Genomic DNA, 23,309 nt, shown 5'->3' with positions numbered 1-23,309 from the left:
ATTAGTTGAAAATATTGGTGGTGAGTGGGGAAAAGTTTATAGATTAATATCTTCTTCTTAGAGTTGCATAAAACAGCCAAAATTTTGGAAGCAAACTAAATGTCTAACAATTCTAAGTAAATTGTAGTGTAATAAATGTAATGTTGGAAAAAATGCAGTTTTTAGAAGCATGATGTTTTCGGAGAAATGTGGGAAATTCTTATGATACAATGTTAATTAAAAATAAATAATTCACAAATATATGTACTGATTGATAACAAGTCCGTAAATATGTACATATGATCAAAGTCTAGAAAGAACTATCAAAGTGACAAAAGAAATGGAAGACATAGACACAGGTTCATACATTTATGAGCCATACTACTTTTCTTATTTTGTTCCCCTAAACTTTTCTATAATATGGTTAGAAAAAAAAAAGAAAAGTATATATAGTTAAATTTGACCCAGGGCTCTTTTCTTCAGTCAAAATAATACCAAACGTACAGATTTGCATTAGGAAGTTAGTAGCAATAAGGAAAACTATAATAAGAATTTTGGAGTATATAGAGGAATAAGCATTAGAATCTAAATTAAGCCACAATGAGGATAAGGTCAGTGGTGTTGAAACAGTAATGGGTGTATGTTAGAAAGTTTCTCATAAGGTCAATACAGCAATTTCGCATTCTTTTCCATTAATGGTCTGATCACAAAATCAAGAACTTCACAAAGGGAATTGGCTATAGAGTTTACCCATCAAGCCAAACTCTGTTTCTTTAGTTTCTTTTGTAATATCCAAAGTAGTAGTGAGTTCCCTTGCCTATGTATACGATCATCCTTTCTCTCTCACACATGCCCACAAGATGATTCCCCTTCCTACATTTCCTACCTTGAATCCAGTCCAGAAACCCGGGAGTCATCCTAGAGTCTTCCCACTTCTTCACCCCTCACTACCTCATTCAGCTGATTATCAGCTCTGGTCAAGTCCACCTCCTGAATATTTCTTGAATTTGTCTCTCCTGTTTGTTTCCAAGATCTCTGCCCTCCTTCCAGCCATGGACGGTTACAATAGCCTGACTAGTCTCCCTGTCCCCAGTCCCAGTCAGCACACAGCTGTTAAGGAACAGATATGATCCCATTACTTCTCTTCTTAAATCATACTGATGGACAACTTTTATCTTTGAAAGTAAACTCCATCTTCCTTAGGATGGCTCAAAAGGCTCTTTTTTACCTGACCACTGCATACTTCTACTACAATTCTCCCTTAAGTGCCTGAAAATCAAGTCATATTACTGAATGGAACACATTTTTCTCAGTACAATTAGACCGAGTTAGAGAAAGCAGAAATATCAGCTTTCTCATTCTAAGCATTATGATAATTTTAATGCAATCGAATATCATATTCACATTTTTAACAGTCATAGTTCATATTTTAATCATATTACATTACCAGTAAGTAAAATCCCTAAATATTTTTTTATAAACTTTCTTGTACTGGAGTGATTTCTTTTGGTTTTAACCAAATGCTGGACTTCCCAATTATCCATGTTAAGTTCCTATTTTGATATTATGCCCAGGATTCCATTTTGCTAAGATCTTTTTAGACACAAATTTTGCCATGTAACTCAATAACTGCTTGTCCCAGCTTTGTGACACCTGAAAATTTCTTCAAAGTGAGGCAACATGGTATAATTAAAGAACACAGGATTTAGTGTATTCTAATTCTAATTAGAACACAGCCTAAATTCTAATTCCACCACCGACAAGTTATCAAGCACTTGGAATGCCACTTAAATTTTCTTCATCTTTGTTTTCATGTCAGTAGGTTGAGTCTAGCAATATATAAGGGAGATGCCCTCACCTTCCCCTTGAAAACTCTTCCCTGAGACCCATCAGGCTGTTCAAGTCTTTTGAGCATGAGCCACCTGTTCTCCTTACTTGGCTCCTGCAATAAATCTTTCTCTGCTCTCTCTCTATCTATATAGGTTGGCCAAAATGTTCATTCAGGGTTTTTCCATAAGATGTTCCAAAAAACCTGAACGAACTTTTTGGCCAACCCCAAAAAATTATATATATATATATATATATATATATATATGTGTGTGTGTGTGTGTGTGTGTGTGTGTGTGTACATATACGTATACATATATTTATTATATTTATTACATTTATATATTATATATATTTATGGGAGAGGATAGTTAGGAGGATGACAGTGAAGACAAAGATTAGTTAGTATTTTATGTCTACTAAGTGCTTTACATACAAATATGCTGAAGAAGGTATAATCATTATCCCCATTTTTCTGATGAGTACACAAAAGGTTAAAAGGAGTAAATAATGTACCCAAAAAACAATCAATACATGATGGAGCTAGTGTACAGAAATGCTAAAGGCCATGTGAATGTAATTATCTTCTTCCTTTTGTCTGAGTCATCCATTGTTAAACAGACAATTGTTTATTTCATCAGTCCTCTACGGATGGGAATTAAGGTTGTTTCCATTTTCTCACTATTAACAAGTAGTGATATCCTCGTATGTGGTATCTTTGTGCACTTCTGGAATTAAATTTCTGGAAGTGAAACTTTAGGATAAAAAGTTATGAATATTTTTGTTGAATATTGTCAATTTGTGTTTTATAATGTTTACGATTAAAAATATAAAAAGATTTTCTTGGGAATTGTATAGGACATATCTTAGGTGCCTCCTCAGATTCCATTGGTGACATGAGCTGCTGGACCCTCAGTAGTGAGCAAACTTTGCCTTAAGTGCCCCCAGTTCTGTTTGGGCCCTCACAGCTCCACACCCTGGGGTGGACCAGTTACATTCCTACGAGAACTTCCTTCATTGCTGCTACTATAGAGCCAGGCCCACTAGCCTCACACTCTGAATTTCTGGCTTCTCTCACCATCTCTGGACTTGTATGAGTGGCTGCAAAGGGGGCCAGATTGTTCAACTCTCTGGGCTCACACTTTGACTAATGGGAAACAGGAAGTGGAGCTGTGTGCAGCAGGCAGATAAATCTCTCCTTCCTTCTCCACAACCCCTCTGGGAAATTGTTCTGCACACAGCCTGTCCAGACGCACCCCACATAGCTGAGCAAACCTACCTGCCTGCTTTGACCAGAAATGCAGCACTTTGCATTACTTTCCATCTCCTTCCTGGCTCACATTTCTTATCTCCCACTTTCATTTTCTCTCACACTTGGTCTATGGCGGTTTTCTGGCTCTCTGAGATAATAAAGTTTATGAAAGTGTTTTACAAATTATAAATGACTATGCAAAGGGAGGGTATTTTTATTGCTGTGATTTTTGTTGCTTTCAGGAATACTTGCGGGTATACAGAAATTCATTTCATAAAATAATCAAGATTACCCTTATTTACATTCCATCATTCATTATCAGTCTAAAAAGGATTTTGAGATATTTTTGATCTTTCTGATTTGACGTGTGCCTTTAGGGAGGTGTAGTAAACTATAAGCGCCATAGAAACACCTGCAGAACATTTCAGGTGCTTCCTGAAGGAAGGCATGCTAGAGAAAGGAGTAGGATATTATACTTGAGTGCTCCAGTGTACTCGGGTTTAGCCTAATGCACACCCCCAGCATGGAATTCCATGGAGATTTAGAAATATGAAATGAGAAAAAAGTAGCATGAAAGGAAACTAGGATGAAAGAAAGGTCAAGCACTCCCTGACCCTACCCTACTTTCAAACAATTATCTTCTACTTTGTCACATAAGTTATCCTCCCCAATTTCACAAAAAATTAACTTGTGGATAATTTATATTCAACTCAACCAAAATTGAAGGAAGGCCTAAATTATCTCCTTCTGTGTTCTCTTATAGCACCCAGTTGTTTTATATTACTCTCTGTTGTTATTGCTTACTTAATTAACTTCCTTTCTGGCTGGACTATAAACTCTGGGAGGGTAGGAAGCTGTCAATTCCACTCTCTGTCATATTCTTAGCACCTAACATACTGTCTGGATTTTTTAAAATGTTTATTGAATGATGAATGAAAGAAAGAATGAATGAAGAGTGAAGATGAATTGACCATGTATCTGACTTTGGCTAAGTGTTTTTAGTTTTCTATATATATCCCCAAGTCCCAAACTTCAGCTTAAAACAAAGTAGATACCTAATAAATATGTGTTAACTAATTGATGAAACAATGATAAATTTATATAAAAATATCTAATGCCTACCTTCTGACAACACAGTTCAAAGTATTCTAAAATGTTCTCTTCTCATTTACATTCAGGGAAGGCAGAAGGAGAATCACTGCTTAGTTTTATAAATAGAAATTTCTGAGGCTGCTCCATTGAAGTGAAGTCATGGTAGAGAATATCAAAAAACTGGCTGGAGGAATAGAACCATTACCTGCCCCTCCTAGTCAAGGAGGGTATTGTGGTCTGGGGTCCACTCCATTTTGTAGAGGAGAATACCCTGTGGATAATACTTTCATAGCCTGAACCCTCCTTTCTCAGCACATTTGTAAGGAGATGCTAGTCCGAGGAACTCAATCATGTACCAAGAACCAAAGAAATGCATCTTGGGTTTGGCCAATCCTTTTTCTCTATGTTACAAGCTAAAAACAAACAAACAAACAAACAAACAAAAAACCCCAAAATGAAAACAAAACCAAAAAAAACCCTAGATTAAATGAATCCTTTCTTTGGTTTTATATCTGCTCTCTTAGGGCATCTGGCTTATTGCATTTACATTAATCACATGAAGAGAGTAAGATTTAGAGATAAACCGTCTTTTCTTCTCCCTGGTCCTTTGAAGCCAAATTATTTTTAACAGACAGAGGTCATCAGAGGCTCATTGGATTATCCCACGTGCCAGATTTTGTCCTTATTTTTGATACAATGAACCATTTTCTACAACGGGCATATAAAATTCACTGCTCCCAGGGTTTTAGAAATCCCAGGAAAGGCCCCTGCTGGCAACCTCATTAGCATCTCTGCCTCTAAATTTTTATTTAATTCCTTTTAACATTCTATCATAATGCTGACAGACTTTTTGGAATGGAGGGCTACAGAATGAGGACAATATTTCACTACATCATTAAGCCTGCAGTGGGTTAATAAATGGCTCATAATGTGCTTTGAGATATACAAAGAGGTTAAAAAACAAAAACAAAAACAGAACACTAAGGCAACACTTGTTGAATCATAGTTAATAAGAAAAAGGGGATTGACATGAATGATTCAAATAGAGGTTCATACTAAAATGATACCTTAGCATCTGGATTTCATATTTGTCTCAACAAAGGACTGAAGTTGCATTTCAATGGTAAAGCAGGCGTTTGGGAAATGGTCCTCTTTTCTAAGCCCTAGAATGGGGATGGTTGTTAGAGAATAGAGATGCAGGGGAAAAAACAACAAACTCATCTAGCATTAAAATGTTGGCACCGATCAACAAAAGGTCTCATATTGGGGATTACTTTCACCTTTTAAATCACATCCACATACAGCATCTCTTTCTAGTGCACAAAAATTCTGGGAACTATGTCCTTGCCTACCGGAAAAGTTAGAACTCCCTAACTTTTCCCTTTCTTCACCCCTAATCCTTTCTCACCTCCATGCCGACCAAGGATGCTCTAAATCAGTGCTTTCCTGGGAACACGGATCACCTGGGGATCCTATTACAATGCAGATCCTGACACAATAGGTAGGGCCTGAGACTCTGCATAGATCCCAGGTGTAGCTGAGGCAGCTGCTCCTCAGTCTAAATGACCACCTGTGAGAAGCAGCATCCTGAAAAGATTAGTGTCCTAAGTGCAATCACAGAAGATTTAGACTGAAGTTACTCCAATACACACTTAATGAGATACATCATTATTCTTGTGCTAATTGATAAGTAGAAGAAATAGCGATTTAGACTCCATTTGCTTTTCACAAAGTCAAGCCAAGCACTTCTAGAGCTGATTTAAGAGCAGACACTGGGAAGCTGTGATGGGCCGTCTGGAGATCTTGGATTCAATAAACTAAAGCATGAGCTCTTAATCTTTTGGGTGGGTTGCCCACCCTTTAAAAATATCTTAAAAACTGTAGCCACTCTCCCCAGAAAAGTGTACACATAGGCAAACAATTTTGTATATAATTATATCAGTTCCTAGACACTTTTGTTCTACAGGCAATTTAAGAAACTTTAACCTGGTGGTGTCTCAGAAGCTAGAAAAACGAACGAACAAACAAAACCAAAAATGTCTTTAAACTCTCACTGGGATATTAGACATTTATTAAATACAGCTTCTGTGGGAGAACTAAGTCAGTTATCTAAACGTACAGATGAAACACACACACACACACACATCAAAAAAAATTTTTTAAAGGTGGGGGAGAGGCAGAGAATTTGAGACTTTACAATAAAAGCCATGGAAAATTCTCCATAGGCCAGAATGAATCAGGAGAAAGAACAAAAACAGAAACCACAAAAACTAGTTTCAAAACCATCTCGCCTTTTACCTCTGGGTATCCTGCCTCATCTCTCAGTGACTGAGAATATGAATTTCCAGGGGTGCTTGATGAAATGCAGATTCCTGGGCCATCCCCCAGGTCAAATGGAGACATGGTTCAGAAATCTGCATTATATAAGATCCCTAGGTAGTTCTTATGCACATTAACGTTTGAGAAATACTATTCCTCAGTTTATGTTAATGAAATTAAGATACACCCAACTCTCATTCAGAGCTCAGAAAGAGTTATATTCCAATATGAGGCTGCCTGTAGAACAGGAAAATGACTTCCAAGAGAATAATGATCCAAAATATATTCTTGAGTTGTGCTTGTGATCAGAATAGGCTTTTAAATTCAGCAATTTTGGAGGAATTTAAATCTGTTTCCTGTCCTGTCCTCCACACCTCACTCTTCCGCTAGAAGCAGGCTCACAAGTTCCCCTTCCCTTTCTCTAGAACCTCAGCTATAAATTGACTATTCTATAGCTTAGACTGCATATGAAGTTTGATAGAATAAAGGGTAGATAATAGAGGAAAGGTCTAGATAATACAGACAGAAGCTGTATAGCTAAATCTATAAATATAGATATATGGATATCAGCCTCAGTAAAAGTCAAAGTCTATCATTCTCAACGCTGGCTTCATAGTAAAGTTAATAAAATCACAGATACCTAAACTCTAACCCCAAAGGTTCTAATTAAGAAGATCTGAATAAGACAATTATAGATAAAAGTTGGAGTCTCAGTGTCTTTATTTAAAATGAAAATAGAAAACAACCATTAAAAATTCTTATATACCATCAATAAAGGTACAAATAATGGTACATACTTACAATAAGTAAGTATGAGTGTTTACTATGAACATAATGATAAATGTTTTACAGGCAATTGCTCATTCAGTCTTAACAGCATCTCCATAGGCAGGGATTGTGAGGAAACCACTACTACAACCAAAATTCATAGAGGTCAGGTCTCAAAGTGATGACTGCTAAGTGCAGAGCTCTCCTTGGAACTCTATGTCTGACACAGACACCCACACTAAACAATAAACCGTACTTCCAGTATAAATCTATGGGGAACCACTGGTAGGCACGTATGTTTGTGCATACATGTGTGATACACACATATAAAATGTGTGTGTGGCCAAAGAATGTGTGTGTAGACCCTGGCAGAAGGGCAATCTTGCAACTTGGGACATTTGAGGAAGAGAAGTGTCCTCAATTAAAGACTGGTCAGGTCCAAAGAGCTGTGTGAGAGCAATAGCTCTCTAAGAGGAAAAGGAGAGATGTCACTAGGAAGTGAAATGAGTGTAGGAAACAATGTAGGAACTTGCCTAATTCAAACTTCAATAGGTTGTTTCACTGAAGACCAGCACCGCTCGCTCCCCCCATTTTCCCTGCTGGTAGAAAGCCTCCACTTCATAGTATTACATTCTCCAATCCCTCTTTGTTTACTCTGGAAAGGTCAAAAAAGAAACAGGTCAAGTTGGATGAAGAGGTGTGACAAGATGGGATGGATGAACAAAGGCTCCTGACAACTAGCTAATTGGTGCTAAAAGCAGAGCACATTCTCCTTGGAAAAACCACATACCCAGCAGTGGTTGCAGAAGATTTTTAGGGGTTTCAGAATCATGCCAGGTCACCCTGATCTAGGTAATCCATAAGCCCCATGGATACCCAGCAAAGGCAGCCTATTTCAAACATAATTTACCAGAGACTATGCCCATTTCTCAGTTCTAATTATGCCTTCTTATTATAGTCAAGAAACCCCTTGTTGCAAATTTACTTAGTGGTAGCCAAAAGCAGAAGCTGGGTCTCCTGTTTCCAAAGCCCAGGGCTCCTTTCACCAATGACATTCAACTAGGCAGATAGCAGGGGCGTGAGGGGTCAGATGTGCCTGTATTCAAACCCTGGTTCTAAAATTTACTAACCGTGTGACATTGAGTAAGTTATTTAACCTCTCTGCCTAAGTATCCCAATTTGTAAAATAAGGATGATGATGATGATAAAAACAACTTTGCAGTGTTTTGTCCTGTGGTAGCAAAAAATGGAGTAAGTTTATAGCTGCAAAAGGCTTAACACACAGTAAATACCACGTGTACACAGTAAATACACAGTAAATAGACGTGTTTGTTATTATTGCTTATTTAAGGGCACTGCATGTTATAATACTCAAGCAGCACTAATCAGCATTCATTAATTACGGCATGACTCTCTAATTTGTGTTCCAAAATGTTCCAAGAGAATCTAAACTTCTTAATTTCTTGATCATGAGGTAGAGAGAAAACAAGAGTAGTTATTATTTGTTTGGGGATTCACAGCACAGAAATATGGAGACAGAAATAAAAACCTCTTTTTGGTTCTTGGATCTAAATATTCTGTACTTTCTTGCCTGGACCAGTGTACTAGGTTGAATAGGTCTCCCCAAAATTAGTGTCCTTCCAAGAACTTCATAATTTGACCTTATTCGGAAATAGGATTGTTGGAGATGTAATTAGTTAAGATGAGGTCATACTGGAATAGGGTGGGTCCCAAATGCAATATGACTGGTGTCCTTATAAGAAGAGGGAGAAGACACAGAGACAGAGGCAGACAAGTGGAGATGGCCATGTGATGACAAAGGGAAGAGATTGGAGTGATGCATCTACAAGCCAGGACACATCAGAAGCTAAGAGAAAGCCCTGGACCAGATTCTCCCCTAGAGCCTTTAGAGAGTATGTGGTGATACCAAGACCTAAATGTTGGACTTCTAGCCTCTAGAACCATTACAGAATAATTTTAAGCCACCTAATTTGTGGTAATTTGTATGGTAGCCATGGGAAACTAATACCCTCAATCTCTCTTCTGGCCCACAATAGCAGTAGAGCACCAGTGCAGGAGGCCCTGTACCTAGCTGCAGTCTCTCATTCTGCGTGGGCCGTGTTCCCAAAACAGCTAAGGGGAGCAGAATGTGAATGAGATGGCACCGGGAGGCTTGAAAGCCAAGTTGAGATGATTAAATTTCTTCTATGAATTTGTCCCTATCAAACCATCTTCAATAGCTCAAGTGCTTAGTTCCAACATTTATACTTTCTAAGTTAAGCCTTTGTGAAATACCGTTATGATTTGTTTTGCAGAAGGATTTTTGGGGAGCTCTCACCATAACAACACCTATGAGTGGTGAGGAAAGCAGAATTGGGCAGAGGAGGAGGTTGAACCTCAGTGCAATTGCAACAGAGGTCCCCACCGACCCTACAGAGAGTTCTGGAGCTGGAATGACACCCCCTTTGGAGTTTTCCCAACTAGGGCTAGGAGGCCAGGCCATTGTAACCCCACATAGACCAGCCATTGGATGCAGGCTCACACAGAGGAGCCATGGCTTTGGTCAAGGCAGTTTCTGCCAGCTACAAGTAATTTCTGGTGATGGACACAGCTGTGAGCCACTGGGGAAATGAGCACCTCTTCAGGGGGATCTAGGAGGTACATCCCAGCATCTCTCACATGCACAGTGGATGTCTTCTTTTCTAATCATCACCTGTTATTAGAACGTGGCCATGAGAAATTCCACACCAGGACTAGAATCACCTTACTCTGGGAAAGAATCCATTAGATGCTCTCAAATCATGTATATAGTGACAGGCCTAAGAGGTCTCACAGTTGCGTTCTTACTCATTTCCCTCTCTCACCTATGCATTTTCCATTTCCACCAATTACAGCAACTCTTAAAAGTCTCCATTTTAGAATGGCTTCTAGTCATATTTGGAACATGGTGATTTCTTCTGCTTTTTCTAATTATCCATGGACAGAGGAAAATCATCTGACCCTACCCGGAAATCACCATTCATTTGCTCACTTATCCATTTAGTCATTGGTCAGTCAACACAGATACATAACACCTATTCTATACTAAAGAAGGCAATGAGTATAAAAAAAATGAATGAGGAGATTGTCAAAGGCCTTACACGTCATGATGAGGAGTTGGATTTTCTCTAGACATAATGAGGGTTATGGGCAGTACTTGACTTGAATAGGTTTGGGTTACTGAAAGATCCTTCTGTTGGTGGTGGATGGATTGCTTGAGGGTCCACAATACAAGGCAAGCAGTTGCAGGTAGGGAATATTAACACCCAGCTGAGTCACTCTTCAAACCTCCGCTGAGTCACCCATCTTCTGTCCTTCCTCTAAGACCCTCTTTGCCATCCCATGAGTCAGCAGCACTGTCAAGGAGCATGTCAACAGCCTGCTTGGGTGGGAGCTTTTACATCATCCTCCTAAGCCACAAGCAGCCCACGGGACCCAGTCACATGGCTTCGCATGTGCAAACACACCATGCATGTGACTCCAGGTCGCAAACACTCAACTCAGTGTGAAGTACACATCTGTCCACATAGAGTCTGAAAAATGACTCTAAAAAATGAGCCCACAAAGGACACATCATTCCATTTTGGCTTTTCCCTTCAACAGCCTCCACAGCTTTGGGCCAGTCCCTAATACGGAAAGTAAATCTCTCAGTGGATGGGACTTCCACATTAAATACAAATTATGGATCAAAGCATATAACTTAGCAGTAGAGACTATATCCCCCAAACAACAAAACCTGGAGAAGTTTTTTTTTTTTTAAATTAGCCAACTATAGACTGGAAAACAGAAGGGAAAATGTCATATTAATAATTATTATTTGAAGGTGATAGCTTATATTCTTTAATGCAGTTCCAACATAAATGTCACTGTAAGAAATGATATTTCATTTCAGTACTAACAGATCAGGTACTTAGTGTGCTGGGAGAAATGATTGGAACTACGTTAAAGCTGCGTTAACCAGAGAAACTGCAAAAATGTTTATATTCTTATGAAGGCAGGAAGGAATGTCTCTCGTGGGTATACTTAAGTATCTTCCATCTTTTGTATAAATGGTAATGCTAAACAAAAAATGGAAAGATGACCTTAGAATAATAACCTCGGGACCCAACTGGGACTCAGCTTCTCAATGTACAAAAATCATTTGCAGTATGTTCAGGATGGAAATTTCTATACTGCTTTATAGCTCATAGACTTCAATATATACCTCAAACAAAAATCACCAAAACACCCAACTCTGGGCTGGTTTCATTTCCCCAGGGTGCCCCTCCACCCCCCCATATATAAAATTACTCACCATCCTCTTGGTCACTGTCTGCAATTCTGCTCAGTTACTCGACAATGTTTGTAAGGACAGAAAAACAAAGGGAAGGGGAAAACCTATCCATTCAGAGAGGTGTTTCATATAGAGAATAGGATTTTTAAAACAAAACCAGACCTGGCACTGTTAGGGCTTTTCTCTAGTCAGTTCCTTCTCCATTCTTCCTTATAGAGACCCCATGCAAAGGCCATGTGGAAAATTTCCCAGGGCAAATGCTAAGCCCATATCTGAAAGCTGTCCCACTGGACAGGCCTCTTTCACTGTCATTTCCAACAGCCAGTATGTATGTTGCATGGAAGACAAAGAGTTGGTGAGGGCCTGAACTTATGAGTCATTTAGTTTTCAAACAACAGCTTCAAGGGCCTTGGAGTGTCTGGTTGATTTACTGTGAATGGCATTGATACTTATGTGACTAGAAGCTGTTAGCCTGAATTGGTGCTTGGAGAAACAAAGTCAATGAAAGTCACAAATCCAATAAATCTGTGAGGGATGTGTGGAGTTGTCTTCAAGAAGCATACAGCTAGGGAGGCACAAGTCTATACCCATAAGGTCTTAGAGTCACAATATTCCAGGCTTATTTTTTTTCCAGTCCTATGGGTTTTGAATGTCAAGAGAATGAACAGATTCCTGATGATATAACCTCCAATTATATTTGTATATGTATTTACTTTTGGCCTTTACAAAAATTTTGTCTAGTAGGAAGGAGATGAATCCTTATTAATATCTGCGTTTGATATATGAAATGTATAGGTTCAACAGAGGTAAGCAGTTTGCAGCATGCTTGGTAAGTGGAAGAGTGAGGTCTTTGGATGCCCAATCCCATGTCTCTCCAACAAGCTCACTCTTCTTATTCTGCATTGGATTAATGTGGATAAATAAGGATTAATTCAGTCTAATAGTTTATTAATTCAGTAATAAAAACAATTCTTTCAAGCCACTGTGTAGACAAACTAACTGGCTATTTAACAGAATTAATAGGTCAAAATGGGTGGTTCAGTAACCCTGTGTTGAAAAATCTCTTTGACCAGGTGGGAAGTTAGAGAATGTTCATCACCTGTCACTCCCTGGACTGCCTTTGATAGTTAACAGATTTCCACAAGCACCAGATTATGGAGATGCCAAGCATTTCCTAGCAGTTCCAGGAAAGTATCAAAGCCAACACAATGAGCTTTAAGGCTGGTGAGGTCCAGGTATTCTTGAGGTTGAATAGAAGTCACCAACGAGTAGTCTTTCAGCTTGCCTAATGAACTTAAAAGAGTCTATTACCCTGGCACTGTCACAATGTCCCTTATTTATGCTCCTCTAGTGGGGGAGTGGGACGAGCAGCTAGAACAGCCCGCTGTAAGAGCATCCAGCTACTCATACAGCTAATATAGTGGTAGAAAGAATACGATTTATATGAGCCATTTCCCTCAATGTTAGAACTTGAGTCCTAGCCCCACTCATCTTGGGGAGACCCATGTCATGCACACGCTTCTGTTTGCGCTGGTGATAGCAGGATAACAGAGAGCCGCTAATTTAGATAAGCACAGAAGACAGAGAAACACAATCCACGTACGTCTTGACAATATCTACATGCTGACCTATGTCTTTTTTATGATGCATAGGGCACTGGTCCCAGTTGTTGCAAAAGGAAAGAAAATGTTCTCATGCATAAAACAGGGCCAGGCAGAGGTTCCATAAAAGCTGGGGGTGCCTGTCTGAGGGAGGCTCCCCTGCCACTTGCTGGCAAGGGCAGATGATTGAGAAACCAAATCAGCAGGCATGCACAAATTGCTTCCAGGATCAACACAGATTGTGCTGCCAGGGAAGACAATCATTGAACTAGTTCTTCAGCAAGATCAGGGAGCTGGGTCAGACTCTACCTGGAGACGTCTTCCTCTTTCAGGCTAGAGAGCAGGAACAAGAGGTGTGTGATAGCTCCGCATCACAGTGTACTGCTGCCAGACAGAAAGCATAGATATTCCGCAGCCTCACATACCTGATAGGGGCCCTGGTTGCAGCCACAGTAGCTGCTCTCCATGGTGTAGCTTCTGGACACCCCCATCTCTCTCCACACCACTACTCGTGCTGTGGAGGCTCGGGATTTCTCCACGAGGAAGCTGCAGCTGCTTAAGGTGAATGCTGGTGCTAGTTTATCAAGGATTTTGGGAAGAGTCTACAATTAAAAAAAATCAAATTATGATGAGTTGCCGGTGATTGGGGCTATGCATCATAAAAAACAACTTCTCAGTATGTATTAAGCATCTCAATACATTAAACACTTAATATGTGCAACTATAAATCTTCTATCTATCCTGAGTAATGGACACCAATTTTTTTAATAATTTGAAAGATGAGGAAACTGAGGCTTAGAAAAGTTAGAAAGAAATAGTTCAAGTCCAACTACAAAGTGACTGGAATGGGATCCAAATGCCAATATGGCCAACTCCAAAGAGTATGATCTTTCAACCCCATCTTCCTGCATCACGGTGGACCAAGGTTGCAACATACATTCAGCCTCATACATTGCTGAGTTGAGTCTCATGGAAAGCCACAGACTTCACAGGGAACTGAAATTTAGAGAACAGCTCCATCCAGCCTCACTGTTTTCTAGCTGAACTTCCCTTATCTCAGACATACGGGCCATTGATGATTCTTGAGCAGGAGCCCATATAACGTTCACTTGTTTCCTGAGAGACTGGAACTGCCAAAATGAACATTTCAGTCTCATTCTCTGATCCATAAATCTGAAGCTGGACCAATTATAAAACTTCTAAAAATCCATACTCTCTGGATTCATATATACCATCTTTTCCTAGGGTAGAAAAGCTTTATGTGAGATCACTTAATTTCCATTTAGAAGGCATCAGTAGACCCTTGCCACTCTCCGATTGACAGAGAGGGGACTTCTAGTCATTGGACCTTTCCATCCCCCAAAGATGATGTCTCAGAGTTGAAAGTACACCAAGTCTTTGGGACAGCTGAAATACTACACTTAGCTCAGAACTTTTGTGACATGAACAAGAAGGGTTCTCTCACTTCAGTGTTGACAGAATCTCCAAAAACTAGAGCATAATAGAAAATTATATACATTAGATAAGAAACAGTATAGCATTGGGTCTTTGGACAAATTATAGTGACAAGATGCAGAAGCAGAACAAATTGATGAGAACATAAATTAAGGAATTATTGTTAAGGAAATGCAGTTTTGTTCATTTCTAGAACAAAGAGCAAATCTTTTAATATTGTATCTCTGGCTCTTATTGTCATGTTTAACATAACCATTAACTATATTAATATAAGGATGAATATAATTATTATATGATATATGATATAAATATATATTAATGTAATTATTAACATAACCTACTATGATCTCTAAGTTCTTACATAGCCTCCAGACCTAAAGCATCATAATTTTAAGGGAAATGAAATGCTAATGTTATTCTCAGAGTTTCTCCAATTGCCTCCTAATTGATTTTATCTATCCACTCTTGTCCCTCTCTCCCTGCGATTCCTCACCCCATTTTTCTCCTTCAGAGTACTCATCACAATTACAGTTAAATTATTGTGTATGTAATTTGTTGTTTATTTTCTATCTCCTCTGCAGCCTAGAAGTTTGTGTCTTGTTCACAGGAAAAGCTCTGCACATGAATCTATGCTGCTTTTAGAGGGTACTTCATAACTATTCACTGAAATAAATGGAATCTGTTAGTCCAGGCCTTTAGAGGACTGCTTAAACAGACATAAATAGAATATATATATATAAGTATATATATATATATTTAGTTGCTATATATATATATATATAATATGATCAAGAATACATGAATGTAATTATAATTTATCAATGTTTTACCTTGTTGCGAAAACTTAATCTGACATCATTTAAATGATCTTTGCTTTCTTACTTAGGTGAACCTTGTTTTCTTAGCTAGTATGGCCCCTCTCCAAATAACCACATACTCAAATTAATGGCATGCATCTTGGAGAGCTCTATGAGCTATGATCCCTTCACTGGAGCCTGGAGGATGTGAGATTTACAAACTGCAGTGGCAGTACCGTCTTACACCTCCATAGCGGCAATTTATCCATTCATTAAATAATGGGCTCCAAACTATCTCATTTACAGTAAAGTCCTCATTGCATTTCCCTTTTGATTTCACACAAATAGATCTATGTCAGAGTGAGCAATGAAGATGATGATAGCTGTGATAACTGGAGGTTGTTTGTTTGTTACGTTCTGTTTTGTAAATGAATAGGAAATTGATGAACTCTACATATGAATTGATCCACTGGAGACCTGCTTCAATGTTTCCTGGGGTTGCCCAGTTTGGGTGGGGCAAGAAGGCTTGGGACATTCAACTCTTCCCCTGACACTTGCTCTGTACCTTAAACTTAATTTCAGTTTCCCAAACATTAAGATTATAATAGATATCTTTTCACTGAATGCTTACTATGTATTTTGCATGCATTAATTCATTTAATCATCACAAGTCTTTGGGGTAAGCTTTATTATTATCTATGAATATTGTTAACTTTCTTTTGGAAAAAGAGAGCTAAAACTCATGGTGACTCTATATTTAAGATTGGATAGTATAGATTCTTTTAGTTTAAGATATACCACTCATAAGAGATAATTTTATATAGGTCAGCATGACCTGCCCAGATGAATGTTTTAATTTATTAAACTAGTTTCCTAAGTAAGATAAAGCAGTTAAGCTTCTTGAGGTTTATCACCAGTACTCTAGCTGAGCCTTAGTGTAAATAGGACATTGAGGATAAGCTGTTGGTTCTGCTTTAATAGCCTTGGGGGAACTCTACTGATCAGTAGCAGTCATGCTTCTAATAGACATGAATGAAGAGGGTGAAAAAAAATTCAGGACACAGGGGAAGTAATTCCAGGTGAAAGAGTAGTTTGGTGGATTTTTACCTCTTTTATTACTCACTAACCCTGTAAATGAAGGTATTTCACACACAGTAAATTCATGTATCCAGAATAATAAGGGACTTAGAAGAGGTTGATACATCGTAACTGTGATATCATGATTTGTAGTAAGAAATATATACTGGTTCTTCACCCCCAGTTCTGACATGAGATTCCTAAAACATTTGCAAATTCCTATGTGATAAGACTGGTAGGAGAATCTTTCGTTCTAATAACGCGACTCTGGGTGGGCTCCTGAGTGATTCCTGGATCAGGGCATATCATCACTTCTCTAGGAAAGAGAGAGGGGCTGGAAATGGAGTTGATAAATGATCATGCCCATGTGAGGAAGCTTCCATAAGATCCAAATAGTATGGGGCTCAGGGAGCTTGCTGGTTGGTGAACACATCCATACACTGAGTAGTAATGCACCCTACCCCCAACTCCACAGGTACAGAAGCTCTGGACCCTTCCATATCTACATATATCTTTATCTGGCTGTTCATCTGTATCCTTTATCACATCGTTTAATAAATTGGTAAATGGAAGGAAGTGTTCCCTTGAGTACCGTGAGCTGTTCCAGCAAATAATCGAACCCAACGGGGAGGAGATCATGGGAACCTCTGACTTGTAGCCAAGTCAGACAGAAGTTGTGGGTAACCTGAGAACCTACTACTCGCAGTTGGCATCTGAAATGGGGGCATGTCTCCTGGGACTGAGCCCTTAACCTGAGGGATCTGGTGTTATCTCCAGGTAGATAGTGTCAGAACTGAGTTAAATTGTAAGATATCCAGCTGGTGTCACAGAAGTGCTTGGAGGAGGGAAAAATCCAAATATTTGGTCCCCAGAAGTGTCATAAATGAAGTGTTCTGTGTAAAAGTAAAAGAGAAAGACACAGGAGGAGAACTAGGTTTTTCCAACACAAAAATTTTTCTCCTTTTCCTATATAAATTTGAAACACAGGCCAGTTTTTATTTTGTGGTTGGATAACTTGGCCTCTTCTACCTCTTCCCAATATCCAGTAAGCAACAGCCTGTTTACTTTATCCTGACAGGAAGAAGTCCTTCCTTCCTTACCTCTCCTTAATCTCCTCTTGGGTTCAGTGTGGGGATAGTTGAGCTCCAACTACTGGAACCCAGAAAAAATCGAATTAGGTTCAGCGGGTCACTGTTCTACTTTTTATAGTATGCTCAAGCAGAGGAATGTGGATGGTGTAATGTCTTAAATTTTTTTCATCCCTTCATATTTATTTAAGATCCTTTCCAATTCAGCATCATTTTGCTCCTTCCATAAATATAATATCTAACAGGGGCGGTATTTTCACTATCCTCATTTTACAGGTGAAGAATGGGGGTTCAGAGAGGGAGTGTTAATGGCTCATGGTCACACAGTTAATAATTATAAAGTTAGGTATTAAGATGAGGTTTCCTGTCTCCAATTCTCATGTCCTATGCACTGTATCATATCATATAGAAAAAAAAAAAAAAAATTCAGAGTAACCAGGCAAGAAGCCATTATTCATCAAAAACGTGGAGAGGTTACACATGCCTTCAACCTGCTTGTACTATAATCCTATAGTTAAGATAATCAAAATGCCTATTTAGGAAAATAATGGTTGAGGCATGTCTCAAAGGCAAGCATATGGACACAAAATATCTGGTGTCATCCACCATAATGACTTACCCTGTAGCTGACATCTTCCAAGAGATTGGATGTGCCCACCGTGGACCCTGCCTGCCACAAAGTCTCTTTGATGCTACAACCGTAAAGGAACACATTCCTTTTTTGAGAGTGACCATGGAAATCACAGAAGACCTACAATGGCCAAACAAAGGAGAAACTAAATCTATTGGTTTCTTACATGTTTAAAATGTCAACTTTCTTAGGTAGATACTGTTTACTTAGCAGAACCAGGCACACGAGGACCACTGGTGACTTTAGCAAGAGTTCTGTTGGTAGAATTATCAGGAAGGAAGGTAGATTGGAAGGTGCTTAGGGTTGAACAGGATAAAAGGAAATATGAGTCACATGTAGCTCTTCTGACAAGTTTGCTTGTGACAGGGGAGGACACAGGGCCAAAACTGGAAGAAGAAATAAGAAATAGGCTTTAATAGTTCTTCCGTACAGACAGACTCCAATTAATAAATACAGGAGAAATGAAGTAAATAGAAAATCACCATTAGAACGCCATTGTAATAATTGTTGCTGGTAAGATCCACTGATGGATGCCAAAATTAGTGAGAAAGATTTGTGGAGAAAAAGTATTATTTGCATAGTGTCAGAATATCTCCACCAAGATGTTGTTAATTGCAAAAGGAAAAATAGTAACTTTACAATGGAGAAACCCAGCAGATATCACCCTTAACCAAGTGATCAAGGTAAACATCACCAGTAACAGACACATTGACAAAATTCATATTGAAGAAAAGTAAAAATATGACCAATATTTTTAAAATCATCATGGTCATGAAAGACAAAGAATGTCTGAGGGACTCTCATAGAGGAGAAACTAAGAAAACATGAAATCTAAATACAATGGGGATCATGGATTAGATTCTGAAACAAATAAAAAAAATTGGTGGAAAAGCTAGTAAAATCCACATGAAGTCTGTAGTATCATTTATACTATTGCTCTAATATTATTTTTCAGCTTTGATAATTGTACCATAATTATGCAAAACATTAGCATTAGGGCAAACTGGATGAAGTATATATGGGTACTCTGTGCTATTTTTGGAACTTTTCTAAAATTGTTTCATAAAACTGAAACAAGTATGCATCATAATATTTAGTTAAAATCAGGAATGCAAAGTTGGGTTGTTTCAACATCAAAAATAATTCAATGTGATTCACTCCATTTACAGACTAAAGAAAGAACTAATATGATAATCATAATAGATGCATAAAAAGTTTGATAAAATTCAATAGACATAAAGGATTAAAAAATAATACACAATCTTGGGACTTCCCTGGTGGTGCAGTGGTTAAGAATCCACCTGCCAATGCAGGGGAAATGGGTTTGATCCCTGGTCCGGGAAGATCCCGCATGGCGCGAAGCAACTAAGTCCATGCGCCACAACTACTGAGCCCACGTGCCGCAACTACTGAAGCCTGCACACCTAGAGCCCGTGCTCCACAACAAGAGAAGCCACCGCAGTAAGAAGCCCGTGCACTGCAACAAAGAGTAGCTCCCACTCGCCACAACTAGAGAAAGCCTGTGCGCAGCAACGAAGGCCCAATGCAGCCAAAGAAAAATAAATTAATTAAAAAAATAACTCTTTAAAAAAAGAACTAAAAATAAATGAAAATATTTAAAAACTAGATGTATTTCATTTAAGAATTTCTTTTGATCCAAAGACACCAGGAAGAATGTAAAAAGGCAAACCAAAGAGTTAACAGATGTGCAGTACATATATCCAACAAATGATTCATAGAGAGAATGTATACATACATCAATAAGAAAAAAAGAAGCAACTCAATTTTTAAATGGGCAAAAAACTTGAATCGATATTTCACAAAAGAGAAGTTCCAAATGGCTATTAAGCAAATGAAAATGTACTCAACCTCGTCAATATCAAGGAAATATAACTTAAACACCACAGTGAGATGCCCCTGCATCTAATGGGTTATCAGGACTCCTAACATCATGAAAAGACAACACCAAACGTTGGCTGGGATATGGAGCAAGTGAAACTCTTGAACCCAGCTTGTGGGACTATATCTATACCACTACTGTAGAGAACAATTTTGGAGCGTCTTCTAAAGCTGCCTATACACATATTCTAGAACCTGCCCAACAGAAATGCATATACTGGGCACCAGAAGATATCAAGAATATACACAGCAACACTATTTTTAGTAGCCTAAATCTGTAAACAGTAGAATTGATTAATAAATTGTAGTATAATCATTCAACAGGATACTGTCCAGCATTAAGAATGAAAGAACAAGCTAGATACAGAAGAGTACATCCATATGATTTCCTTGATATGACATTCAAAAACAGGCAAAACTAATGCAGTGATAGAAATTAGGATAATGTCTATGTTTGGGGGAAGGGGGACATTACATTATGGTCTGATGTCTGGGTTGCCCGTGGTGTTCTGTCTCTCGATTTGGTTGATGGTTACATGGTGTGTTCATTTCATGAGAATTTATCAAGCTGTAGAGGTGTGATCTGTGTACTTAAAATTAATATATGATACATACACATTTGAGTGTTTCAAAGAGATAGAAGTCCTGGTATTTCCTCACATTTGTTCCTTAGTCTGTAGAAATGTAGTCTTTATGTAGTTAGTTAAGCACACAGGGTAGGTAACTGAAGGTGTTTGTCAAATTTGCTAATGATACAGAATTGAGGACAACTGATAGCAGAGTAAACAAGTAAGAGCAGAAATTACAAGGGCCAAAAAGAGCAGAATTCTTGGAAATAGACAAACTTAAATTGGAGTACGCAGCTCCTACAATTAGATTCTAACAGTGGCAAAAGTAAAAGTGACATTTAGCTAAGAAGTAGGTTTTGAATGAGAGATTTGGAGGTTTTAGATGACAGTTTGCTTAGAATGACTCAGTAGCCATGGATGTCAAAACTAATCATAAATTGTTTCTGGAGAAGTAAAGTGGTCATACATAAGGAGAACCATCAGTCCAATGCACCTCATACTGGTCAATTTATATCTCATATAGTGTTTTTTAATTCTGAGTGTGGCCTTTTAAAACAAGCTAGGGTACCTCAGTAGAGAGGAATCTGAAGGCCAAGGAAATGGGAATGTTTATAAACACAGATCGCCTAAAGATACTGGAGATGCTTATCCTAGAAAAAAAGAAGGCTCAGTGGGGTTTTGATAGCAGCCCTCCAAATTTACAAATTTTCCCATTTGAAACATGAATAAATATATTTGCTATCATTTCAAAGAGCAGAGGAAGACAAAAGGAAGGAGAATATGTACCATGGACGTAGATTCCAGCTCCATATTAAATTCAGTTGTTGAATATTTATTAGCAGCAAGAAATAACTTTCGATGATTATAACTGTCTTGCAATGCTGTGTCACACTTTTAAGTTTCCGTTCTCTGGAAACACTTCAGCAAAAGCCAAATAAATTGCTGTCAATGATGTTGTTGGTTGAGAAGTTAGATGAGATGATGGCTGAGGCTACTTTCTGGTAACTGATGAAGTCCTATAGTTCATTGATTGAATAGGAAGCCACTGACAGCAGGAATGTCCTGGGGCACGCAAGGTACATGCATGGAGCCATAAATAAACACATATGTGTAAGAAAAATTAAAAAGGGTAAATAGGTAGGTGGTCTGCCCGGTCATAATGGGAGAAGATGAAAACTCTTGAATAGCTGGTTAGAACTGATAGTTGTGTTGCTTAGGCTATGTAAGCAGGGAAGAATTCAGCGATGTCAAGACTAATTTCTGGAATCAAGGTGGTTGCCAGACAAACATCTGTGAGATGAAAGTTCTAAGAACTAAAGGAATTGAAACTGTTCTCCATAAATTTACCTTCTTTTCCTCCCCCTCTCTCTTAATTGTCAATAATAGAATGCTACTATTTTATTGGGTGGGTGGGGAGATTTTTAAATTACATTGCAAATTTCCTGTTAGCAGAAAAGTATTTTTAAGTATTTTTTTTCTCTTCAAAAAAAAAAAAAAGATTTTTTTCGGTGGGGGGAATCCTTAGTTCATAGTTTCAAGTTAAAAATCTTATGAGAAAATAAATCTCTCTAGAATCTAGAGCTGTGGGTGTTCAAGCCAAAATGTCATACAGAGTTGGGAGGAGGCAGTTGGTCCAATGACAAGACAAATATTGAAAAAGCAGAGCAGAAACAGTGAATGAGAAGAAGATGTTGTTTTGTAAAGGGTGAGATAATTAAATGTGCAGAGAAAAGCAGAAAACAGAAAATGTGGCCACAGAAGGAGAAAAATGCGAGATGGACAGAAGAAGTGTCTGGGGTTTTGGTGCTTTCCAGTTCTGGTTAGAACTTATTCAAATTTTTTCCTTCAAAATTTCCATCTTGGGTTACTTTAGCAGGTTTCTGTTATGTGCAACAAAAATATACCCTAGGCCAGTGCTTCTCCATCCTGTCTGTGCATTAGAATCTCCTGAGATTTTAAAAATATCAACCCCTAGAGCCCACCTCCAGAGATTTTGATTTAATTGATCTGCAGTGACACCAGGGTGATGGGATTTTTTAAAGTTTTCCAGGTGATTCTAAATGTGCAGCCAGGGTTGAAACCCACTGTATGGGTCTAGAGCCTAGAGCAGTGGATCTGACATGTTATCAAGCATCAGAATAACCTGGAGGACTTGTTAAATCACAGACTGTGGGCCACTCCGCAGCAATTCTGTGATGCAAGCAAGTCTGGGTGAGGTCCAGGAATGTGCATTTCTAACAATCCCAGGTGATGCTAATGCCCCTGGGCCCGGGACCATGCATTGAAAGCCTCTAAAGGAACCAATCAAATCACTGTTTGAGGTTTAATCCTCTACCATCATGAATTTTCCACCAACCTTTATCGCTCATGCCTCAGTTTCTCTCTGTGAATAAACAGCCACATTCTTATGAAAAGTGTGCAAACAAATTAAGACTGTGTCTTAGCAACAGATTCCTAAATAAAGCCAGAAGCTATAGGCCTACGTGGTGACAGGTGCTCCTTAGCTGCCAAATGCAACTGGAAAAAAAGATTTGATTGTTTTCTGACTCTTAACAGATTCTGAAAGCTGAGATAAACAACAAGTTATAGACATCCCCACCTGTGGGAATGAGCCCTAGGAGTTCTAGTGGCCTCTGAAAATTC

The 23,309-nt window shown here is 38.5% G+C and overlaps 1 protein-coding gene and 1 long non-coding RNA gene across 2 annotated transcripts in view; one reads left to right on the top strand and one right to left on the bottom strand.

Annotated features, from left to right (window-relative positions):
• The window catches only part of AGBL1 (AGBL carboxypeptidase 1), an 803,597-nt gene that overhangs the window by 305,210 nt on the left and 475,078 nt on the right, over window positions 1-23,309 (bottom strand). The window contains 2 exon segments of the mRNA XM_082388897.1: window positions 13,576-13,752; window positions 18,187-18,318. Coding sequence (XP_082245023.1) covers window positions 13,576-13,752; window positions 18,187-18,318 — 309 coding nt within the window.
• The window catches only part of LOC309627202, a 532,216-nt gene that overhangs the window by 357,797 nt on the left and 151,110 nt on the right, over window positions 1-23,309 (top strand). The window lies entirely within an intron of this gene.

Source organism: Balaenoptera borealis, assembly GCF_965194805.1.
Source record: "Balaenoptera borealis genome assembly, chromosome: 3".
Taxonomy (NCBI): domain Eukaryota; kingdom Metazoa; phylum Chordata; class Mammalia; order Artiodactyla; family Balaenopteridae; genus Balaenoptera; species Balaenoptera borealis.
The sequence above is the reverse complement of the archived record's forward strand: the minus strand, read 5'-3'. Positions and strand labels throughout refer to the sequence as shown.